This window comes from Mesoplodon mirus (genome assembly GCF_964341445.2).
Source record: "Mesoplodon mirus genome assembly, chromosome: 18".
Classification (NCBI taxonomy): domain Eukaryota; kingdom Metazoa; phylum Chordata; class Mammalia; order Artiodactyla; family Ziphiidae; genus Mesoplodon; species Mesoplodon mirus.
Window position 1 is genome coordinate 47544916 of NC_138994.1, and position 17440 is coordinate 47562355.

General features: G+C 55.5%; 3 protein-coding genes across 7 annotated transcripts in view; 2 read left to right on the forward strand and 1 right to left on the reverse strand.

Annotated features, from left to right (window-relative positions):
* MINK1 (misshapen like kinase 1) overlaps nt 1-3978 on the forward strand; it is a 48318-nt gene extending 44340 nt beyond the window's left edge. For 4 of the 5 annotated variants that reach the window (XM_082602846.1, XM_082602842.1, XM_082602845.1 and 1 more), the window contains 11 exons: nt 64-169; nt 253-390; nt 583-691; nt 1019-1186; nt 1293-1436; nt 1645-1779; nt 1966-2066; nt 2149-2298; nt 2383-2542; nt 2632-2771; nt 3133-3978. In XM_082602846.1, the coding sequence (XP_082458972.1) occupies nt 64-169; nt 253-390; nt 583-691; nt 1019-1186; nt 1293-1436; nt 1645-1779; nt 1966-2066; nt 2149-2298; nt 2383-2542; nt 2632-2771; nt 3133-3216 (1435 nt within the window). In that variant the 3' untranslated portion in view covers nt 3217-3978. The remainder of the gene's footprint in view (nt 1-63; nt 170-252; nt 391-582; nt 692-1018; nt 1187-1292; nt 1437-1644; nt 1780-1965; nt 2067-2148; nt 2299-2382; nt 2543-2631; nt 2772-3132) is intronic. The other variant, XM_082602843.1, reaches the window with a different exon arrangement.
* Nucleotides 3979-4577: 599 nt separating this feature from the next.
* Nucleotides 4578-9578, reverse strand: CHRNE (cholinergic receptor nicotinic epsilon subunit; the record flags this gene model as incomplete). The annotated part of the gene is made up of 13 exons (XM_082603908.1): nt 4578-4794; nt 4912-5018; nt 5108-5294; nt 5381-5495; nt 6758-6872; nt 6950-7150; nt 7848-8014; nt 8246-8401; nt 8531-8640; nt 8758-8802; nt 8922-9084; nt 9383-9441; nt 9534-9578. The coding sequence occupies 13 exons, from the start codon at nt 9576-9578 to the stop codon at nt 4645-4647; spliced, it is 1620 nt and encodes a 539-aa protein (XP_082460034.1). The 3' UTR covers nt 4578-4644.
* On the forward strand, nt 5491-6628 carry LOC309793523 (uncharacterized protein C17orf107). The gene is given in 4 exon segments (XM_082604046.1): nt 5491-5754; nt 5880-5977; nt 5979-6075; nt 6172-6628. Coding segments are annotated over 4 exon segments (522 nt in total). The 5' UTR covers nt 5491-5688; the 3' UTR covers nt 6433-6628.
* Nucleotides 9579-17440: the final 7862 nt, after the last annotated feature.

Sequence of the window (17440 nt, forward strand, 5' to 3'; positions counted from 1 at the left end):
TCGGGTGGCACTTGGGTGGCAGGCAGGGCCTGGAGGGCCTCCTGACCTTCCTCTCTCCCATAGCAGCGATGGAGACACAGACAGCGTCAGCACCATGGTGGTCCATGACGTGGAGGAGATAGCCGGGACCCAGACCCCCTATGGGGGTGGCACCATGGTGGTCCAGCGCGTGAGTGGGCCCCCCCGTTCTTCCCCAGCCTGCCGTGCACCTCCTTGGCCCCAGCACTGGCCCCCTTCTCTCTGTTCCTTTAGACCCCTGAAGAGGAGCGAAGCCTGCTGCATGCTGATAGCAACGGTTACACGAACCTGCCAGATGTGGTCCAGCCCAGCCACTCGCCCACCGAGAGCAGCAAAGGTCAAAGCCCCCCCTTGAAGGATGGAGGCAGTGATGTAAGTCAGTGAAGGTGGCTCCACAGGGCGAGAAGAGATCACTGGCCGTGGGCAGGAGGCCCAGGGGTGCCGGGGGCGCTGTGGTCAGCAGGGTGGAGCCCCGGGGAGCTGGTTGGCCAGGGTACAACAGGAGCGGGGAGGGCAAGGGCTGGGGTCTGGTGTGTCTGCCTCACTGCCGCCCCCACCCCACAGTACCAGTCTCGTGGGCTGGTAAAGGCCCCTGGCAAGAGCTCGTTCACGATGTTTGTGGACCTGGGGATCTACCAGCCTGGAGGCAGTGGGGACACCATCCCCATCACAGGTGAGACGAGAGATCTGGAGATGGGCACGGGTGGGCCTCTGATGACTGGGCTTCACAAAGCAGTCATGGCCTCCCCTGTGGCCTGAACCTGCCCTGGCACCAAGGGGCCCCCTTGACCCAAGAGAAAAAATGCTCAGTGGTGGCCCAGGGACTCGCATGACAGAACGAGGACTTTGCCAGTCCTTCTGGCCCTGTTTAAACTCCTCCAGGTGCCTCCTCCGTTCTCCAGTCTTTCCCTTTCGTTCGGAGTATCCTGGGGTGTGGAGTAAAGAGAGACGGGGTGAGAGGGCTGCAGCCCACTGCCCGTTCCTCTCATCCTTCTGGCAGCCCTGGTGGGTGGAGAGGGCAGTCGGCTCGATCAGCTGCAGTATGACGTGAGGAAAGGCTCTGTGGTCAACGTGAACCCCACCAACACCCGGGCCCACAGCGAAACCCCCGAGATTCGGAAGTACAAGAAGCGGTTCAATTCTGAGATCCTCTGTGCGGCCCTTTGGGGTAAGCCAGGACCGGGAAGGAAAGGTGGGGCCTGGTGTGCCCCTGTGCTCCTGGTCAGGCGAGGGCCTGGCTCTGCCTCTGATCTGCCCAAGGGCTCCTATTGCAGGGGTCAACCTGCTGGTGGGCACGGAGAACGGGCTGATGTTGCTGGACCGAAGTGGGCAGGGCAAGGTGTATGGACTCATCGGGCGGCGACGCTTCCAGCAGATGGATGTGCTGGAGGGACTCAACTTGCTCATCACCATCTCAGGTGTGTGTGGAGCGCAGGGCAGGGCCGGGAAGGGGGCTCAGCCCCTGGGCCCTCCGTCACCACCTTCAGTCTGGGAGGAGGGCAGCCTTGGTCCAGGAGCTGGAAGGTGGGGCTGCACTTTCTCACCCCTCGTGGTTTGCACACGAAGGACGGTGGGGAGGCAGAAGCTGGACCTCCGATGAGGGGTGTGTGTGTGTCTGTCCCTCAGGGAAAAGGAACAAACTGCGGGTATATTATTTGTCCTGGCTCCGGAACAAGATCCTGCACAATGACCCAGAAGTGGAGAAGAAGCAGGGCTGGACCACTGTGGGGGACATGGAGGGCTGCGGGCACTACCGTGTTGGTGAGGAGGTCACGACACAGTGGCCGGGGCACATTTGTTTATGAGAAGAGAAAGAAACGGGCCTGGGCTAAGAAAGCCTTGTAGCCAGAGATGGGGGGCACACAGCTGGGGGTACAGACAGACCTGTGGGAGGGGCTGCAGCCCAAGAAGGGAAGTTCCTGCATCCCTCTTCTTTCCTGCCCCCAGTGAAATATGAACGCATCAAATTCCTGGTCATTGCCCTGAAGAACTCTGTGGAGGTGTATGCTTGGGCCCCCAAACCTTACCACAAATTCATGGCTTTCAAGGTAACCCCAGCCTCAGCCCCCAACACTGTTCCGAGGTCTGGCTCCTCCACCCACGTCCCCTGAGCTCTTCTGTCCTCCATAGTCCTTTGCTGACCTCCCACACCGCCCTCTGCTGGTGGACCTGACGGTCGAGGAGGGACAGAGGCTCAAGGTCATCTATGGCTCCAGCGCCGGCTTCCATGCTGTGGATGTCGACTCGGGGAACAGCTATGACATCTACATCCCTGTGCACGTAAGCTTGGCAGGGCTGCAGACAGACTGGGGCCACCAGTCTGTGCCCCAGACTTGGGGCCTCCAGCCCACCTTCTCCTCCCAGATCCAGAGCCAGATCACGCCCCACGCCATCATCTTCCTCCCCAACACGGATGGCATGGAGATGCTGCTGTGCTACGAGGATGAGGGCGTCTATGTCAACACGTATGGGCGGATCATTAAGGACGTGGTGCTGCAGTGGGGAGAGATGCCCACCTCTGTGGGTGAGTGAGGTGCCCGCCCTCCAAGCCTGCGTCCCCGACCGACCTGGGCTGCAGCCCACTCACTGCCCCTCCACTCCCTTCCCCCCCAGCCTATATCTGCTCCAACCAGATCATGGGCTGGGGTGAGAAAGCCATTGAGATCCGCTCCGTGGAGACGGGCCACCTAGACGGGGTCTTCATGCACAAACGAGCCCAGAGGCTCAAGTTCCTGTGTGAGCGCAACGACAAGGTGGGAATGACAAGGGGCCCGGGCTCCTGCACTGGGTGGGCCCCCAGGACCTGGGCCCCTGGGCAGAGCTGGGGGAGGGGTGGTTCTGGCTCTTCCTGGAAGGAGGTCTCCAGGGAGCGCACTGTGTGGTCACAGCTTGCCCTTCCCTCGTCTTCCCTCTCTGAGAACTCTCCAGATTCCTTCACTCGGGAGGTCGGCCTGCTGCCCACTTGCCCAAGTGTCCCCACCTTTCGGAGGGGCTGGGGGGCACTCTGAGGGACTCCGCTTTGCAGTCTCTCTCTCTCCCCTTCTCCCACTTAACTGAGACGCACCCCCCCTCCACACACACATCCCTGGTGACTTCTGCTCCTACTCTACCCAGGTGTTTTTTGCCTCAGTCCGCTCCGGGGGCAGCAGCCAAGTTTACTTCATGACCCTGAACCGTAACTGCATCATGAACTGGTGACGGGGCCCTGGACGGGGCTGTCCCACGTGGACCAGCTCTCCCCCCAACACCCAGACTTCCCAGGCCGCCCTTCTTTTCCCTTCCTGGGCTTTGCTTTTACTGGTTTGATTCACTGGAGCCTGCTGGGAACGTGACCTCTGACCCCTGATGCTTTTGTGATCACGTGACCATCCTCTTCCCCAACATGTTCTCTCCCCAAAACTGTGCCTGTCCCAACTTCTGGAGAGAGGCACAGCTTCCCCTTACCAGGAATTGAGTGGGCCTAGCCCCACCCCCCCTTCTCCACTTAAGAGGAGAGTGCTTGGGGCTTGGACCCCATACCCCACTGCTGCTGACTCGGCAGGGCCCTGGGCCCCTTTATTTGCACGTCAGGGGAGCCGGCTCCCCCCTTGAATGTACCAGACCCTGGGGGGGGCCACTGGGCCCTAGGTTTTAGGGGGGTCACCAGCCACTCCAGGGGCAGGGACCATTTCCTCATTTTCTGAAAGCACTTTAATGATTCCCCTCCCCCCAAACCCCAGGGAATGGAGGGGGGACCCCGCCAGCCAAAACATTTACCCCTTTCCAACCCCTGTCTCTTCTAGCCTCTGCCCTTCCCTGGTGGAGGGAGGGAGCAGGGAGCTCTCACCCTCCATACCCCCTTTGCTTGCATCTGTATATAGTGTGAGCAGCAAGTAGCCCCGGCCCCTCCCTGCCCCCACCACTTCTCAATGTAGTGGCCTTGGAGATCTCCGTTTGTTAATAAAGACCATTCAACCAGCTCCCACCATTTCAGGACTTATGTCATTCTGTTTTCTCTCAGCATCCCAGGTACTAGCCAGGGCCCGCCAGCACTGCTGGGATGAACCTGGGCAGGGTGGTGTGGAATCTGCAGTGAGTGAGCCTTGGTGGAGAGGGGGTGGATGGGTACTGCTGGGCCAAGAAAACCTAGAGGAAGCAACTGAGGGAGGGCGAGGGCATCCTCAGCCTTAAACCTGTGGGGCCCTGTACAGGGGCCATTTGGTTTCCACCCACTCCAGCCTGGCCAGGCCACAAAGGTGCCTGGCTCGAACCTCTCTATATTCAAGTCCTGCATGGGGCGGGGGAGGGGGGGGTCTCTCCTGTTTGGCAACAACTGGATAAAGATCTCTTAGAGGGTCACATGGAGCTGGGACCCAAGAAAAACGGGGAGGTCAGGAAGAATGAATTGAGGACGGTTCTTGCCTTCTGGAGGGTTGACATGCAAGAGCCTGCCTGAACCATCTGCTGTCTCCTTCTGATGTCTGCCCGGTGGACACACGTGTGCACATACGACTCTTGCGAAGCTGAATACAGATTTATCATTGGCAGTACGAAAGGATCGTAATAAAGCAATGGGAGCAACTTGTTTTTCATATTTCCTCCTGGAGATGGGTGGGAACGTTTGTCACCGTGGCCGCAGGCTCAGGCCTACATACAGGGCGGGTAGGGCAGTTCAGGCACTTGGTTGAAGTAGGCCCCGAGGAAGATGAGGCTGGAGCCGACAAGGAAGAGCACCAGAGCGGCCCAGAAGCAGATGTTGTCAAGAGCCTTCCCCATGCGCACCCAGTCGGACACCTCCTGGGGAAGGGGCGGGCAAAGCTGAGTCCCTAAAAGCTGCAGGAGCCTGGTGCACGAGTCAGGGAGAGCGGAGGCCCCCAGCAGCTCCCCACCCAGCCTCTCCGGCTCCTGCCCCACCTCGCCGGTGGCCTCCTGGTCTCGTGTGCTCTCGGCCACGAAGTTCACGGCATCCACACAGCAGCGGATCTCGGGGGCGGCGGCACCCAGGCTCTGGCAGAGGGTAGCTGGTGGGAGCGACCCCGGGGGGTGGGGGGTGATTAGGAGCCTCTCCCGCTGCAGGTGCCCCCGTTGGCCCGCTCGGGCCACTGCTCACCAGTCCAGGTCCCGTGCCGGTGCCTCTGCCCCTCAAACATTAGCTCGCTCCGCGGCTTTTTCAGTATCAGCTCCTCCGCGCGGAGCAGTAGGCCTAAGGACGATGCCCGCCTTGGGGTCGAGGCGGCCCTGGGTACCTCGAGGGGTGCGCCCGAGCCAAAGAGTTGGGGCAGCAGCTCCAGTAAGACCTGGGGGTGGGTGGGTGGGTGGGCGGCCGGGAGGTTAGCTCGAAGCCCTGCCTCCCGCCCGGAGCCCCCCCCAACCCTGTGCTTACGTGGCGCAGCCGCGGGGACATGGCGTGAGTGGTGGGCGTCCGACAAGACACGTTGAGCACGATGACGCAATTCATGACAATGAGCGTGGCAACCACCATGACGAAAATGAGGTACCTGAGGAGCCCGGAGTTGGTGACGTCGCAGCCTCCCCACTTCCCCTGAGCCACAGAGGGGGCCACTGGTCCTCTGCCCTCACAAACGCACCTCTCCGCAAGGGGTGGAGTTATGCCCCTTAGCTGCTGCTCCTCTGCGGGGCCAGACGCGTCCCCCCCCGCCCTTCTCCCCCATCGCACGGCCGGTGGCAACCATGAAGGGGACCCCCAGCTCCCTGGAAACCCTGCTGTGGGTCTGCCACTTCCACAGCTCCACGGAGGTGTGCCGATACCCACCCTCCACCCTCAAGGGTGGCACCTCGAAACGCTCTGGGAAGGTTTCCAGCGTCCCCCCATTACCTCTGCCCTATGACCTGATGACCCCACAGTCCCTGTGCTTTTCCAGGTAGCCCTCCAGCCCCCGCTTCTATCTTCCCTGGAACTTGTGGCCGCAGCCCATGAATATCTGGAGCAGCGGTTCAGAGAGCCGAAGTCCCTGGAGCCGCGAGCCAGAGAAGCCGCCCGCCCCGAAGCCCACCCTGGGGCTGGTGCTAAGAGAAGCCGCAGCCAGCGTAGTGAACTTCGGGGCCACCTTGTTAGAGGTGGGGTGCCGGGGGTGCTGAGAGGCGGAGAAGGGAGATCGAGCGGCAGGAGCAGGGACCTCTGGACCCCCGCCAACTCCTGTACCCCCACTGCAGATCTCAGCCCCGTGCGTGCAGCAGGAGGTGCGGCGACTAGACGCCGGGGATCCGGGTGGAGCCCTGGCCCGGGTAGCCCAGGCCGCGGGGCAGGGGGCTCGGCAAGCGGGGTCTGCGGCAGGCGCGAGCGCCCGGCTTCTGCTCCAGGGGGCGCGGCTATGCTCGTGTGGACGAGGTCTGCAGGGATCCGCCTCATTCCTGCAACAGTGGCGACGCCAGCTGGGCCTCGGCACCCCCGGGGAACCGGTGAGTTCAAGATGAGGGGAGAGGTGGGGGCCAGAGGCCGCGGGGCTGGGTGGGCACTAAGCCGGCCCGCCCCCAACAGAGATACTCCGGAGACCTCCAGGTGGCGTCCAGCAGCAGTACGGAGGACGGGGTACCGGAAAAGCCACCACATCCCAGCCCCACCCCGCATCCAAATAAAGCCCAGGCGGGGATGAGACAGCTGAGGCTTCTCCCAGAGTCATTAGGTTTGGGCCCTGCCCTCCCCAACGAGCCCCTTGGCTCCACCCCATGCTCGTCTGGCTCCGCCCTTCACACTGGCCATGCCCCACGTAGGCACCACCGGGATCCACTCTGCCCCCACCTGCCCAGCAGCGGCACGCTCAGAGATGTCTCCGGGATTTTCTGGGCAATTAGGAACAAGAAGACGGTCTGGGCGAGCAGGACGTTGATGGAGACGGTGCATTTCTGGCCGCCGGCTGGAGGGAGTGCCTGGTGAGAGCAGGCCCCGCCCCCCAGGAGGGAGCCCGGGTTTGGGGTCTGGGCGACTCCATACCCTGTGCCGGCAGGAAATAGGCGAGCAGCACTAGGCCCGAGATGAGCACGCAAGGCACGATGATGTTAATAACGTAGAAGAGCGGCTTCCGGCGAATGATGAGCGTGTACATGATTTCAGTGACCCCTGGGCCATCATTAGAGCCACCGTCGTGGCGGCGGATCACCCCGGGGCAGAAGTCGATGGCCCACTCACCGTTCTCTGCAGGACGGGAGGCAAGGTCAGCTGGCTCTCGGGGGTGGGGCGCGCTGCTCTGCTCTCTGTCCCCTCATCTGACCGCGGGGGGCCTGCAACTCCAGGCGAGGAGAGGATGCAAACTGTCTGGACAAGGGTGGGTGGGGCAGGTGGTCTGGATTGCTTGGGCTGGTCAGAAAGGGGCATTCCCAGAGAGGTTAGGGAATCACCACAATCGAGAAAGCTGGACTAGTCCGACGATCAAGAATGATTTCAGGGGCTTCCCTGGTGGCGCAGTGGTTGAGAATCTGCCTGCCAATGCAGGAGACACGGGTTCGAGCCCTGGTTCAGGAAGATCCCACATGCCGCGGAGTAACTAAGCCCGTGCGCCACAACTACTGAGGCTGCGCGTCTGGAGCCTGTGCTCCTCAACAAGAGGGGCCGCGATAGTGACAGGCCCGTGCACCACGATGAAGAGTGGCCCCCGCTCACCACAACTAGAGAAAGCCCTCACACAGAAACGAAGACCCATTACAGCAATAAATAAATAAAAATAAATAAAAACAAAAAAAAAAGATTAACATACAAAAAATTGTTGCAAAAAAAGAAATGATTACAGGAAAGGGTCAAGTTAAAGCAAGGTTGCCAAGTCAATCCCAGCATCGATGGCTTGGGGTAGCCCCACTCTGCAAGTCTCTCTCTGGACCCGTCTAGAAGGCCTCACCAGTATAGGCCTCAGTGTCGATATCTATGTTGCTGATGGTGTCGCCATCGTCGTCCACAGCAAAGACGAGCTCCACCTCTTCTGCATTGTACGTCTGCGAGCTGCGGAGCCGGGGCCGGACCCCCACCGCAGAGGCTGGGACTCGGGCCTCAGCCTCAGGCCCCGCCCTGGAAGCAGGGATCTGGCCGGGGAATTAAGCTCCACCCTGCAACCCAGGCCTCGCCTCCACCCCTGGGTTTCTACACCTACTTCTAACCCGCTAGGGCGACCTTACCCCATTCGAATGTCTAGCTCCACCTCCAGCGCAAAGCCCCGCCCCGAACTTCCCCCCCCCCGCCCACACCTGGCCCCCCCCCCTGCCCCCGTAATTCCACAAAGGTCCGCGGGCCGCTTCCCACCGGAAAACAAGTGAGCAGTTCTGCCAGTCGAAAGGGAAGTAGGTGACCTCCACGGCGCAGATACTGCGGTAGATGGCTGGGGGCAGCCAGCTCACGTAGCCGCCCTCCGAGACCAGCACGTTGGCTTCATAGGCCACACCGAACTGGCCGTCGATGCTGTGGGCTCCGGGAAACCGAGGGTTTGAGCAGATCTGTGGCCCCCTCTCCCTCCAAGCAACCTGCCCCAACCAGGTCCAACCCAGCCCCCCGGGCCCCGGCTTCCCTCCAGTCTGGCCCCGTCCTCACTTGTTTTCCAGCACAATCTCTGGCAGCCATACGAGTTCTGAAGGGACCCGCAGGGTTTCTATACCCCCAAAATCGCCCTTGCTGTAGTTGAGTCGGTAATCATGCCAGTCCTAAGGGTGGGGGAAGGGGAGGGGGACGGAAGGACGTGTGCCTTGGTGCCCAAGAGGAGTTTGGGAGAAAAGGGTCCCCTGGACAAGACCTCACACTGTTCCCCAGACTCCACTCACAATTCCAATCCAGACGCTGGTGGTGAGGGTCTCCTCTTTCTCATTCTGCGGATGGGAGATTAGGATGATGGAAGCCAGCTTTAGGAGAGAGCTCAGCGCTTGGGACCAGAAGTGGGAGTTGAGGCTCAGAGATGGCGCTTGGGGTGACGGTGGGGGTATCTTACCAGTGAGATGAGGTTGGTCAGGGTGACTTTGAGGGTGATGGTGACAGTGTCCTCAGGCTTCTGCACTGGCCGGCGTCCTGGGTCATAGTTGTGGAAGAGGTGGTGGTAAAGACGCAGCTCCTCGTTCTTCCCTTCACCTCTGCCTGGGGGTGGGGCCAAGCAGTGGGGTCACTGGAAACGGAGAGGCTACGGAGCCTCTCCTCTCTGCCTCTGGACCTGAATGGCTCTGCTTCCCTGTCTGCCTCTGTCTAAGGCTGTGTATTTTTACGTGTCTGTCTCCCGAACCAGTGATGTGCCTGGGGACCAAATATCGCGTCTCCGTCTACATCTCAGTCTCTGTCTTCGTCCTGTCCCTTTATGTCAGTATCCTGTGTGTGTGTCCGACCACTTCCCCCGACCCTGGTCCATACCGAGCAGCTGCAAGAGGAGCAGAGAGCCGAGCAGAGCCCCTGCCATCCCACCGTCTGGTCCCCGGGGTTATTCTGAGTTTGGCAGCCTCCGACGGGGGCAGGCCAGGGTGCTGTGAGTGTGGGGGAGGGGGCTGTTAGTGGAGGAGGGTGTTAGTTCCGGGCTGGGTTAGGGACTGACACCTAATCCTCTTACTACCCCTACCGCAGCCAGGGACATCTTGGCTTCTTCCAGAGGCAGCTGCCCCATCCTGAGTTCCCTGCCCTCACCCCATCCCAGCAGCCTTTGCCTGGGCTTCGGCCAGCTCCCCAGCCACAGACCCGATCCCCTCATGACTGGAACAGGCCTGATGCAGGTGGACAGGTCTTTTAAGAAACACCTGGAACCACAAGCCTGGCAGTGGGGGTATGGAGGGCCCTGCTTTCCAATAATGCACTGGTGTCCTTTGAGTCAGCTGCCCTGTGCAGGTGACATCGCTTGCCGCCCATACTCACCACCACCCACAGCCCAGCCAAGGTCACATTAATGCAGTTTCTGCCTGCAGAGTTTGGCAAAAGCAGAGCGTCCATAAAATCTGGTAATGAGACAGGCGGTCACAGGGGGTTAGTCTGCAGTAACAAACTCCACCTGGCAAAGGAGAGGGTGCCACAGTACAGGGCCCACCTCCTCCTGCAACCCAACCCCATGCCTGCCCACTCTCAGCCGGTCGGGGGCGGGGTGGGGGGGACGGGGGGGCGGAGCACTCACCGGAGACACCAGTTTCTCATCTCTCTGCTGCCACCTTGTGGCCACATATGAAAGTACTGTCTTCCCCACCCCAAACACACACACACACCTTTCAGTCTTTCCTAAGTCTCCTTGGACCACCCTAATCAATCACTGGAGATGCTTATTTAAAATTCAGTTTCCTAGGCTCCATCCCTAAAGAATCCCAACTTAGTAAGATGGCAGAGATGGGGTGCCAGGAATCTGCTTTATTTAAGAAACTCCCCATATGTTTCCTTATGGGATAGGAAGCACTTTTTCTGCCTTACACACTGCTTCCTCACACCAATCCAGCAAAGCAGTTACCCTCGTCCAGAATGTATGAAAGAGGACTCCAGGTCAGGTCCAAGGTCACGTTACAGAGTCCAAGCGCCTCCTGCCCACCTCATGACAGGCCTGAACTATCTTCCCTGAGTCAAAATTCAGGCTTCTTTTATGCTAAAAGGTGAGGAGGTAGTACTGGTTCCTGCCAGACTCTGGAGGGGATATGTTAATTTCCTCCTCCCTGGGCTTCCCTGGTGGCGCAGTCATTGGGAGTCCACCTGCCAATGCAGGGCACACGGGTTCAAGCTCTGGTCCAGGAAGATCCAACATGCCGCGGAGCAGCTAAGCCTGTGCATCACAACTGCTGAAGCCCGTGCACCTGGAGCCCGTGCTCCGCAACAAGAGAAGCCACCGCAGTGAGAGGCCCGTGCAGCGCAACGAAGAGGAGCCCCCACTCGCTGCGACTGGAGAAAGCCCGTGTGCAGCAACGAAGACCCAACACACAGCCAAGAAAACAAAAAATTTCTTCCTTCCTGCAGCCACTTATAGGTGGACCCTGTCAGGATGTTTCCCGTGAGCTAAACAAAGGTGTTTTAGCTTAATGCTCATTACCTAGGAGGCAGGGTTCCCAGAGATGGGCCATTATGTATGATTTAAGCTTATAGGCAACATTCCTTTAGTAATTAATGTAATAGGACACACAGGTTCTTCCCTATGACAACTCCCCACTGTCAATGATCCATTCCACAATCCTGTGGGAAAAAGGACAAAGACTGCTCTACTACCTGCTGAACAGGGGTGACAAAGAGGTGGTTATGGAATGGAATTGATCAGCCTTGGACAGGGACTATTCCTTAAAATCTTTAGTCAATTGTACAATCCCCTTTCCTTTTTTATCTACAACTGTTTGAACCTGATGAAACCCCTTAGCCCTTTGTTGTCTAATTTGCAATTTAATTTGGGGTATTGGTTCCAGTTCCCAATACTTATCTATTAATTAACTTTGTACCAGAATTACACTAAATTCCTGTGCTATTTGGACAAAATTAAACAAATAGGTTGACCCTTCTTCAGCTACAATGAAAATTTTTTGAAGTATTGAGATTATAAAGAGCAACCTTAAGTCATCTAAGGGTTCACAAACCCATTACTCTCTAGGCGTCTCAGAAATTGGGTCATGGGCTTCCCTGGTGGTGCAGTGGTTGAGAATCTGCCTGCCAATGCAGGGGACACGGGTTCGAGCCCTGGTCTGGGAAGATCCCACATGCCACGGAGCAACTAGGCCCGTGAACCACAGCTACTGAGCCTGCGCATCTGGAGCCTGTGCTCCACAACAAGAGAGGGTGCGATAGTGAGAGGCCCGCGCACCGCGATGAAGAGTGGCCCCCGCTCGCCGCAACTAGAGAAAGCCCTCGCGCAGAAACGAAGACCCAACACAGCCCAAAATAAATAAATAAATTAATAAAGGAGTTCCTTTAAATAAAAATTAAAAAAAGAAATTGGGTCATTTTTTGATGACAGTGGCGCTGCTTTAATCCGAGTGTGATGATGAATCCATGGCTTTACCCCAGCTAACTTTACAGACAAGTGTGTGGTAAGTAATACCATGTGTGGTCCTATTCACCTTGCATTCAGCTGAAGTTCAGGCCCTGGTTCTCTCCAGGTTTTAAGGAAGACTCGGTCCCAGGTCAGAATGGATGTAAGGCTACGTTAGTTGGGTAGGCAGAACTGCTGGAGGCAAACTCATGAACAGAGGTTAGTATAGTGACCAAAGTTTTAATATAATTGGCAATTGCTGGGTCTTTTAGAGCATTTGCAGATTCTCCTGCCTGGGCAGACACCTTGAATGGCCTACTGTACAGCATTTCAAAGGGGCTTAATTTAAGCCTGCTTCTGGGAGCCACTCTGATCCCAGAGTTGCCGGGCAACCGGCAAGCCCTTATCCCGCGTTAAATTAGTCTCTCGACATATTTTAGCAATGCTCCTTTCAAATGTATCGTTCATTTCCTTGGTTTTTCCTATCAGTTGTGGTCTCCAGGATAAATATATTTTCCAATTAATTTGCAATGCTTTAATCCAAATTGGGGGATTATTTCCTTGAGGAGGGCTTTAAACACTCCTGAGGCTTTTTCTGTCCAGGTGGGCTATGCTTCCACCCATTGTGACAAAGTGTCCACGCACACTAGCAGGTTATCTGAAATTTCCTGCAGCTCGAGGATTTGAGTAAAGTCTATTTGCCAGGTTCCTCTGTGCTGAGTCCCCATCTGGGGAGGTCTGAAACCCAACTCTTTGGCCCTTCTTTGTCCTTTTCTACACAGGGGATCTTGCCCCAAAAGACGGACTGGATACTCTGGCATCTATAAGAAACTATTTCAGGGTAAGGTTCCCTAGTTGGCATTCTAAAGGTTGTAAGAATGAGCAATTTTGTACCCCTCCAAGGACTCCTGTGACTGGGATGGATTGAGATGTTTTTTCTGTGCCACCTTGGTGTTTACCAGAGTATGTTGCACCTGTAACAAAGTTAATCAGCTCATTCCCCACTGTCAATTTTACCTGGGACTCCTGTGGGGAAATTGGAATTGGGCACAAGTGCAAGGGAGCCCCCCGGGGTCTCTTTGTTTATCAGGGTGTTCCTCTCTTTCTACCATCTGAGAGGCTCCTGACTTTTATTGGTTTCCTTCCTATTTAGCCTATGGCAACCTTTTTTTTCCTGTACCTTTCCTCCTTACAATAAGTGCATTTGTTCCTTTCCCAATGGTGGCTGACCTCTCTTTGGGTCACTCACCTTCTGGCGAGTGCCACTGACAGAAAAATGGCGTTGTCTTTTGCATCTTCTTTCTTCTGTTGTTGTTCTCTGTTGTTGAACCCTTTAAAAGCAAGATCTACCAATGGAGAAGGGTTCGTTCCAAATTTACCATCTAACTTTCGTAATTTTCTTCTTATGTCTGGGGCGCTTTGCCCAATGAAGATCAAATTTACCATTCCAGTATTTTCAGGGGCCTCAGGATCTGCATCAGTGTAACATCTGTAGGCCTGATAAATCTTCATTTGGTTTTTGGTGAATTTCGTTCAAAATCTTGCTTGGATTCCCCTTTTCAAAGCCTTGCCAAGATGCACTCATGGTAGTGCTCTGATAAGGGCATTCCTCTCTCATCAGGGTCCAGTGGGCTTCAGGTGTACCATGTGGGTCTGTTAGGTGGAGTTGCTTCCCTGGCCTGATCAATGACCAGTCTCCTTTCATATAGAGGATCCTCCCTATGAACAAGTCTGAGGGGGAGAAAGGACTCTGCATCTGTACAAGCCCAGTCTGCTGGCCGTTTGCATTCAGGCCCCTATGGGATAACAGCATAAGGGAAATTGCCCTGCCCCAGGAGTGCCTCCTGGCCCAAATTGGGTCGCATCTTAGATGGTGATACCAGACTAGGTCCCTGTGCCCCAGGAACTAACACAGGATTTTTTAAAAATATAAATTTATTTATTTTTGGCTGCGTTGGGTCTTCATTGCTGCGCACGGGCTTTGTCTAGTTGCAGAGAGCGGGGGCAACTCTTTGTTGTGGTGCGCGGGCTTGTCATTGCAGTGGCTTCTCTTGTTGTGGAGCATGGGCTTCAGTAGTTGTGGTGCTTGGGCTTAGTTGCTCTGCGGCAGGTGGGATCTTCCCGGACCAGGGCTCGAACCCGTGTCCCCTGCATTGGCAGGTGGATTCTTAACCACTGCACTACCAGGGAAGCCCCATTCCCCATTTTTTTTTTTTTTTTTTTTTTTTTTTTTTTTTTGCGGCACGCGGGCCTCTCACTGCCGTGGCCTCTCCCGTTGTGGAGCACAGGCTCCAGACGTGCAGGCTTAGCCGCCATGGCTCACGGGCCCGGCCGCTCCACGGCATGTGGGATCTTCCCGGACCGGAGCACGAACCCGTGTCCCCTGCATCGGCAGGCGGACTCTCAACCACTGCGCCACCAGGGAAGCCCCCCATTTTTTAAAGACATAAATACAAGACAAAACAAACAGCACAGGGACTTCCCTGGTGGTCCAGTGGTTAAGGCTCTGCGCTCCCAGTGCAGGGGGCCCGGGTTCAATCCCTGGTCGGGGAACTAGATCCCGCATGCCGCACCTAAAAGAGCCTGCATGTGGCAACTAACATCCAGCGCGGCCAAAAACAAAACAACAACAACAACAGAAACCCCAAAAAACAAAAACACCCAGCACACACAAACCAGCACATCCAAAGAAATGAACCAGTTCACAAATCGGGTAAAAGCCCACCAACTATTTCCTCTTATCCTCTTTCCAACATGGTACCCCACTCAAAACAAATTGGCTTATTCTAGAGAAAAAAAGCCCCAAACAGAGAGGAAATAAAGTTTCCAGCTTTACACACTGGAGTGACTTACCCTACAGTATGGAGCCCGTCGGCTCCCAGATGTTGATTCCTTTGTTCCAACTGCCAAGAGCTGGGGCAGCCAGTGCACCTTCAGGGAACTTTAAAAGGAATATCCTCAGGACAAGCGGTCCCAGCAGCTGCTAGGGCCTTACCCCAAAATTCCCCAAGCAGAGCTGGCTGGCCACGAGCAGCAAGAGCCCTGGCTGGCTTATACTGCTTGCCGTACGACAGGCCAACAGATGGAGTAACAAGTTGCTGGGGCAGGGAATCGTGACTTTTTTCAGAAAACCGGCAGACTGAGAAGATGGTGGACCAGCGTCCCACTAAACCATCTTCCCTGAGTTAGAACTCAGGCTTCTTTTATGCTAAAAGAGGAGGGGTTAAAGTCCTGGTTCTGGCCAGACTCCAGAAGGGATTTCTCCCTTGCTGCAGCTATTCACAGGTGGGCCTGGTCAGGAAGTTTCCTTGTTAGCTAAACAAAGGTATTTTAGCTTCATGCTCATTAGGTGGGAGGCAGGGTTCACAGAGGTAGGCCATTATGTCTAATTTAAATTTATAGGCAACATTCCTTTAGTGATTAACTTGTAAGAGAATACAAAGTTTCTTCTCCCTATTACAGTCACACAAGTAGATTGGCAACAATGCATGAGACTTACTAATAAGCACCTACTGTATAGCGCAGGGAACTCTACTCAGTACTCTGTAATGACCTATATGGGAAAAGAATCTTAAAAAGAGCGGATATATGTATATGTATAACTGATTCGCTTTGCTGTACACCTGAAACTAACACAACATTGTAAATCAACTATACTCTGATAAAAATTTTAAAAAAAAGAAAGCACGGGCTTCCCTGGTGGCGCAATGGTTGAGAGTCCGCCTGCCGATGCAGGGGACACGGGTTCGTGCCCCGGTCTGGGAAGATCCCACATGCCGCAGAGCGGCTGGTCACGTGAGCCATGGCCGCTGAGCCTGCGCGTCCGGAGCCTGTGCTCCGCAACGGGAGAGGCCACAACGGTGAGAGGCCCGCGTACTGAAAAAAAAAAAAAAAAAAAAGTAATAAAAAAAAGAAAGCATAGAGATTATACCTGATGATATTTACACTGAAAAAATAAAAACAAGAAACAAAAACAAAAAATGCATGAGAATTATAATCAGCTTTTTTTTCTTTCTTTCTTTCTTTTTTCTTTTTCTGGCCATGCCTCGCGGCTTGTGAGATCTCAGTTCGCCAACGGCAGTGAAAGCCTGGAATCCTAACCACTAGACCACCGGAGAACTCCCTATAATCAGCTTTACTGATCATGGATACCTGTGTTCATTTCACAGGTTGCAAAACGCTTTCATGTCCACCATTTTGGGATCTCCTTCTTCTACTTCTGAGCTCCTTCATAACCACCCCCCTGTTACAAGCAAGAACACTGAATGTCCACACAGCTTGTCCATTTCGCCACATGTCCTTGAAGCCTTGGCTCCCACTGTTAACTGTCTTTTCATTGCTTGTTTTCCACTTCAGACGCCCAGAAAGAATCTCCTTGGCCCAGCTCACCTCCTTGCACATGGCTGATACGGGTACTGAATCTAAAATCTGTGCTGCTGCTTATTCCACAGCCTCTCGGTGAGGGCTGGGCCAAGGCTTATTGTGATAAGTACAGTTATTTATTTAAACATTAATAGGCACCTACAAGTTCCCTGCACAGGGCCAGATGCTCTGATTAAACAGATGAATAAGCCATGGTCCCAAGGAGGAGGGAGAGACCTCACAGGGTGAAAAGCAGAAACCATGGAGGCTGTAGGTAGGGTCCTTAGCTTCTTTGCATTGCAAGAGTCAGATCCACCAGCTAGGTTTCCTGTAGGTTTCCACATGGACTGGGACAACATGGACCAATGTCAGAGGCCAAGGCAGCCCTGGGGACCCGCCAGTCCTGCCTCTGCTCTGTCTGCTCTGGGCTCCTCTCACACCTGCCTTTCCTCTCTCCTTTGTATATCCTCTTTCTACCGTGTGGTCTATGCTTTCTCGTGGCTTCTGCATCATTTCATCTAAGGTCTTGGCCACAAATTGACCTCGGCTTTTCTCTTCAGGTGCAGCCAATTCAGCCTTTGCTGCCCAACACCGTGAGGCTTCGGGTGCAGGCATGGAAGGGTGCTGGGGTGGGCCTAAGACACCCTGTTTACTGAGGGTGGTGTGTGTGGCCACTTGACCAGTGCCTTCCATTCCTTACCAACCCAGCCCGCCTCCTACACATTTAGCTCCCAAAACACCCTGTCATGATTCCATTCTCGCTGCCACAACTGAAGATGCACTGCATCCTTCCTGGCAGGATTGATACGTGATATCTTGCTGCCAAAAGTGATGGTGGCAGGGGCCCTTCCAAAAAGCTCTCAACCTCAGAGTCCAGTGTCCTCAGATTTACATACAGTCTCCTCCAGGTGTGATTTCTGTCCATTCCCCAAACTATGGGCTAAATCCTCAGTTTATTCACCATCACTACATCATGTGTAAATGATACACCACACACACACACACACACATCACATCATATAAGATACGATAGTGGGACAAAACCACGCTTGGACCAACAACCTGCATGTCAGAGTAGTCTGGGGTGGAGGGACAGTGAGTAGAAATCCTAGCCCCTGATGCCCAAACCCAGGTACTGCAGCCTGGGTCGCTGGCCCCAGGCATCTATCACGTTCTACAGGAGA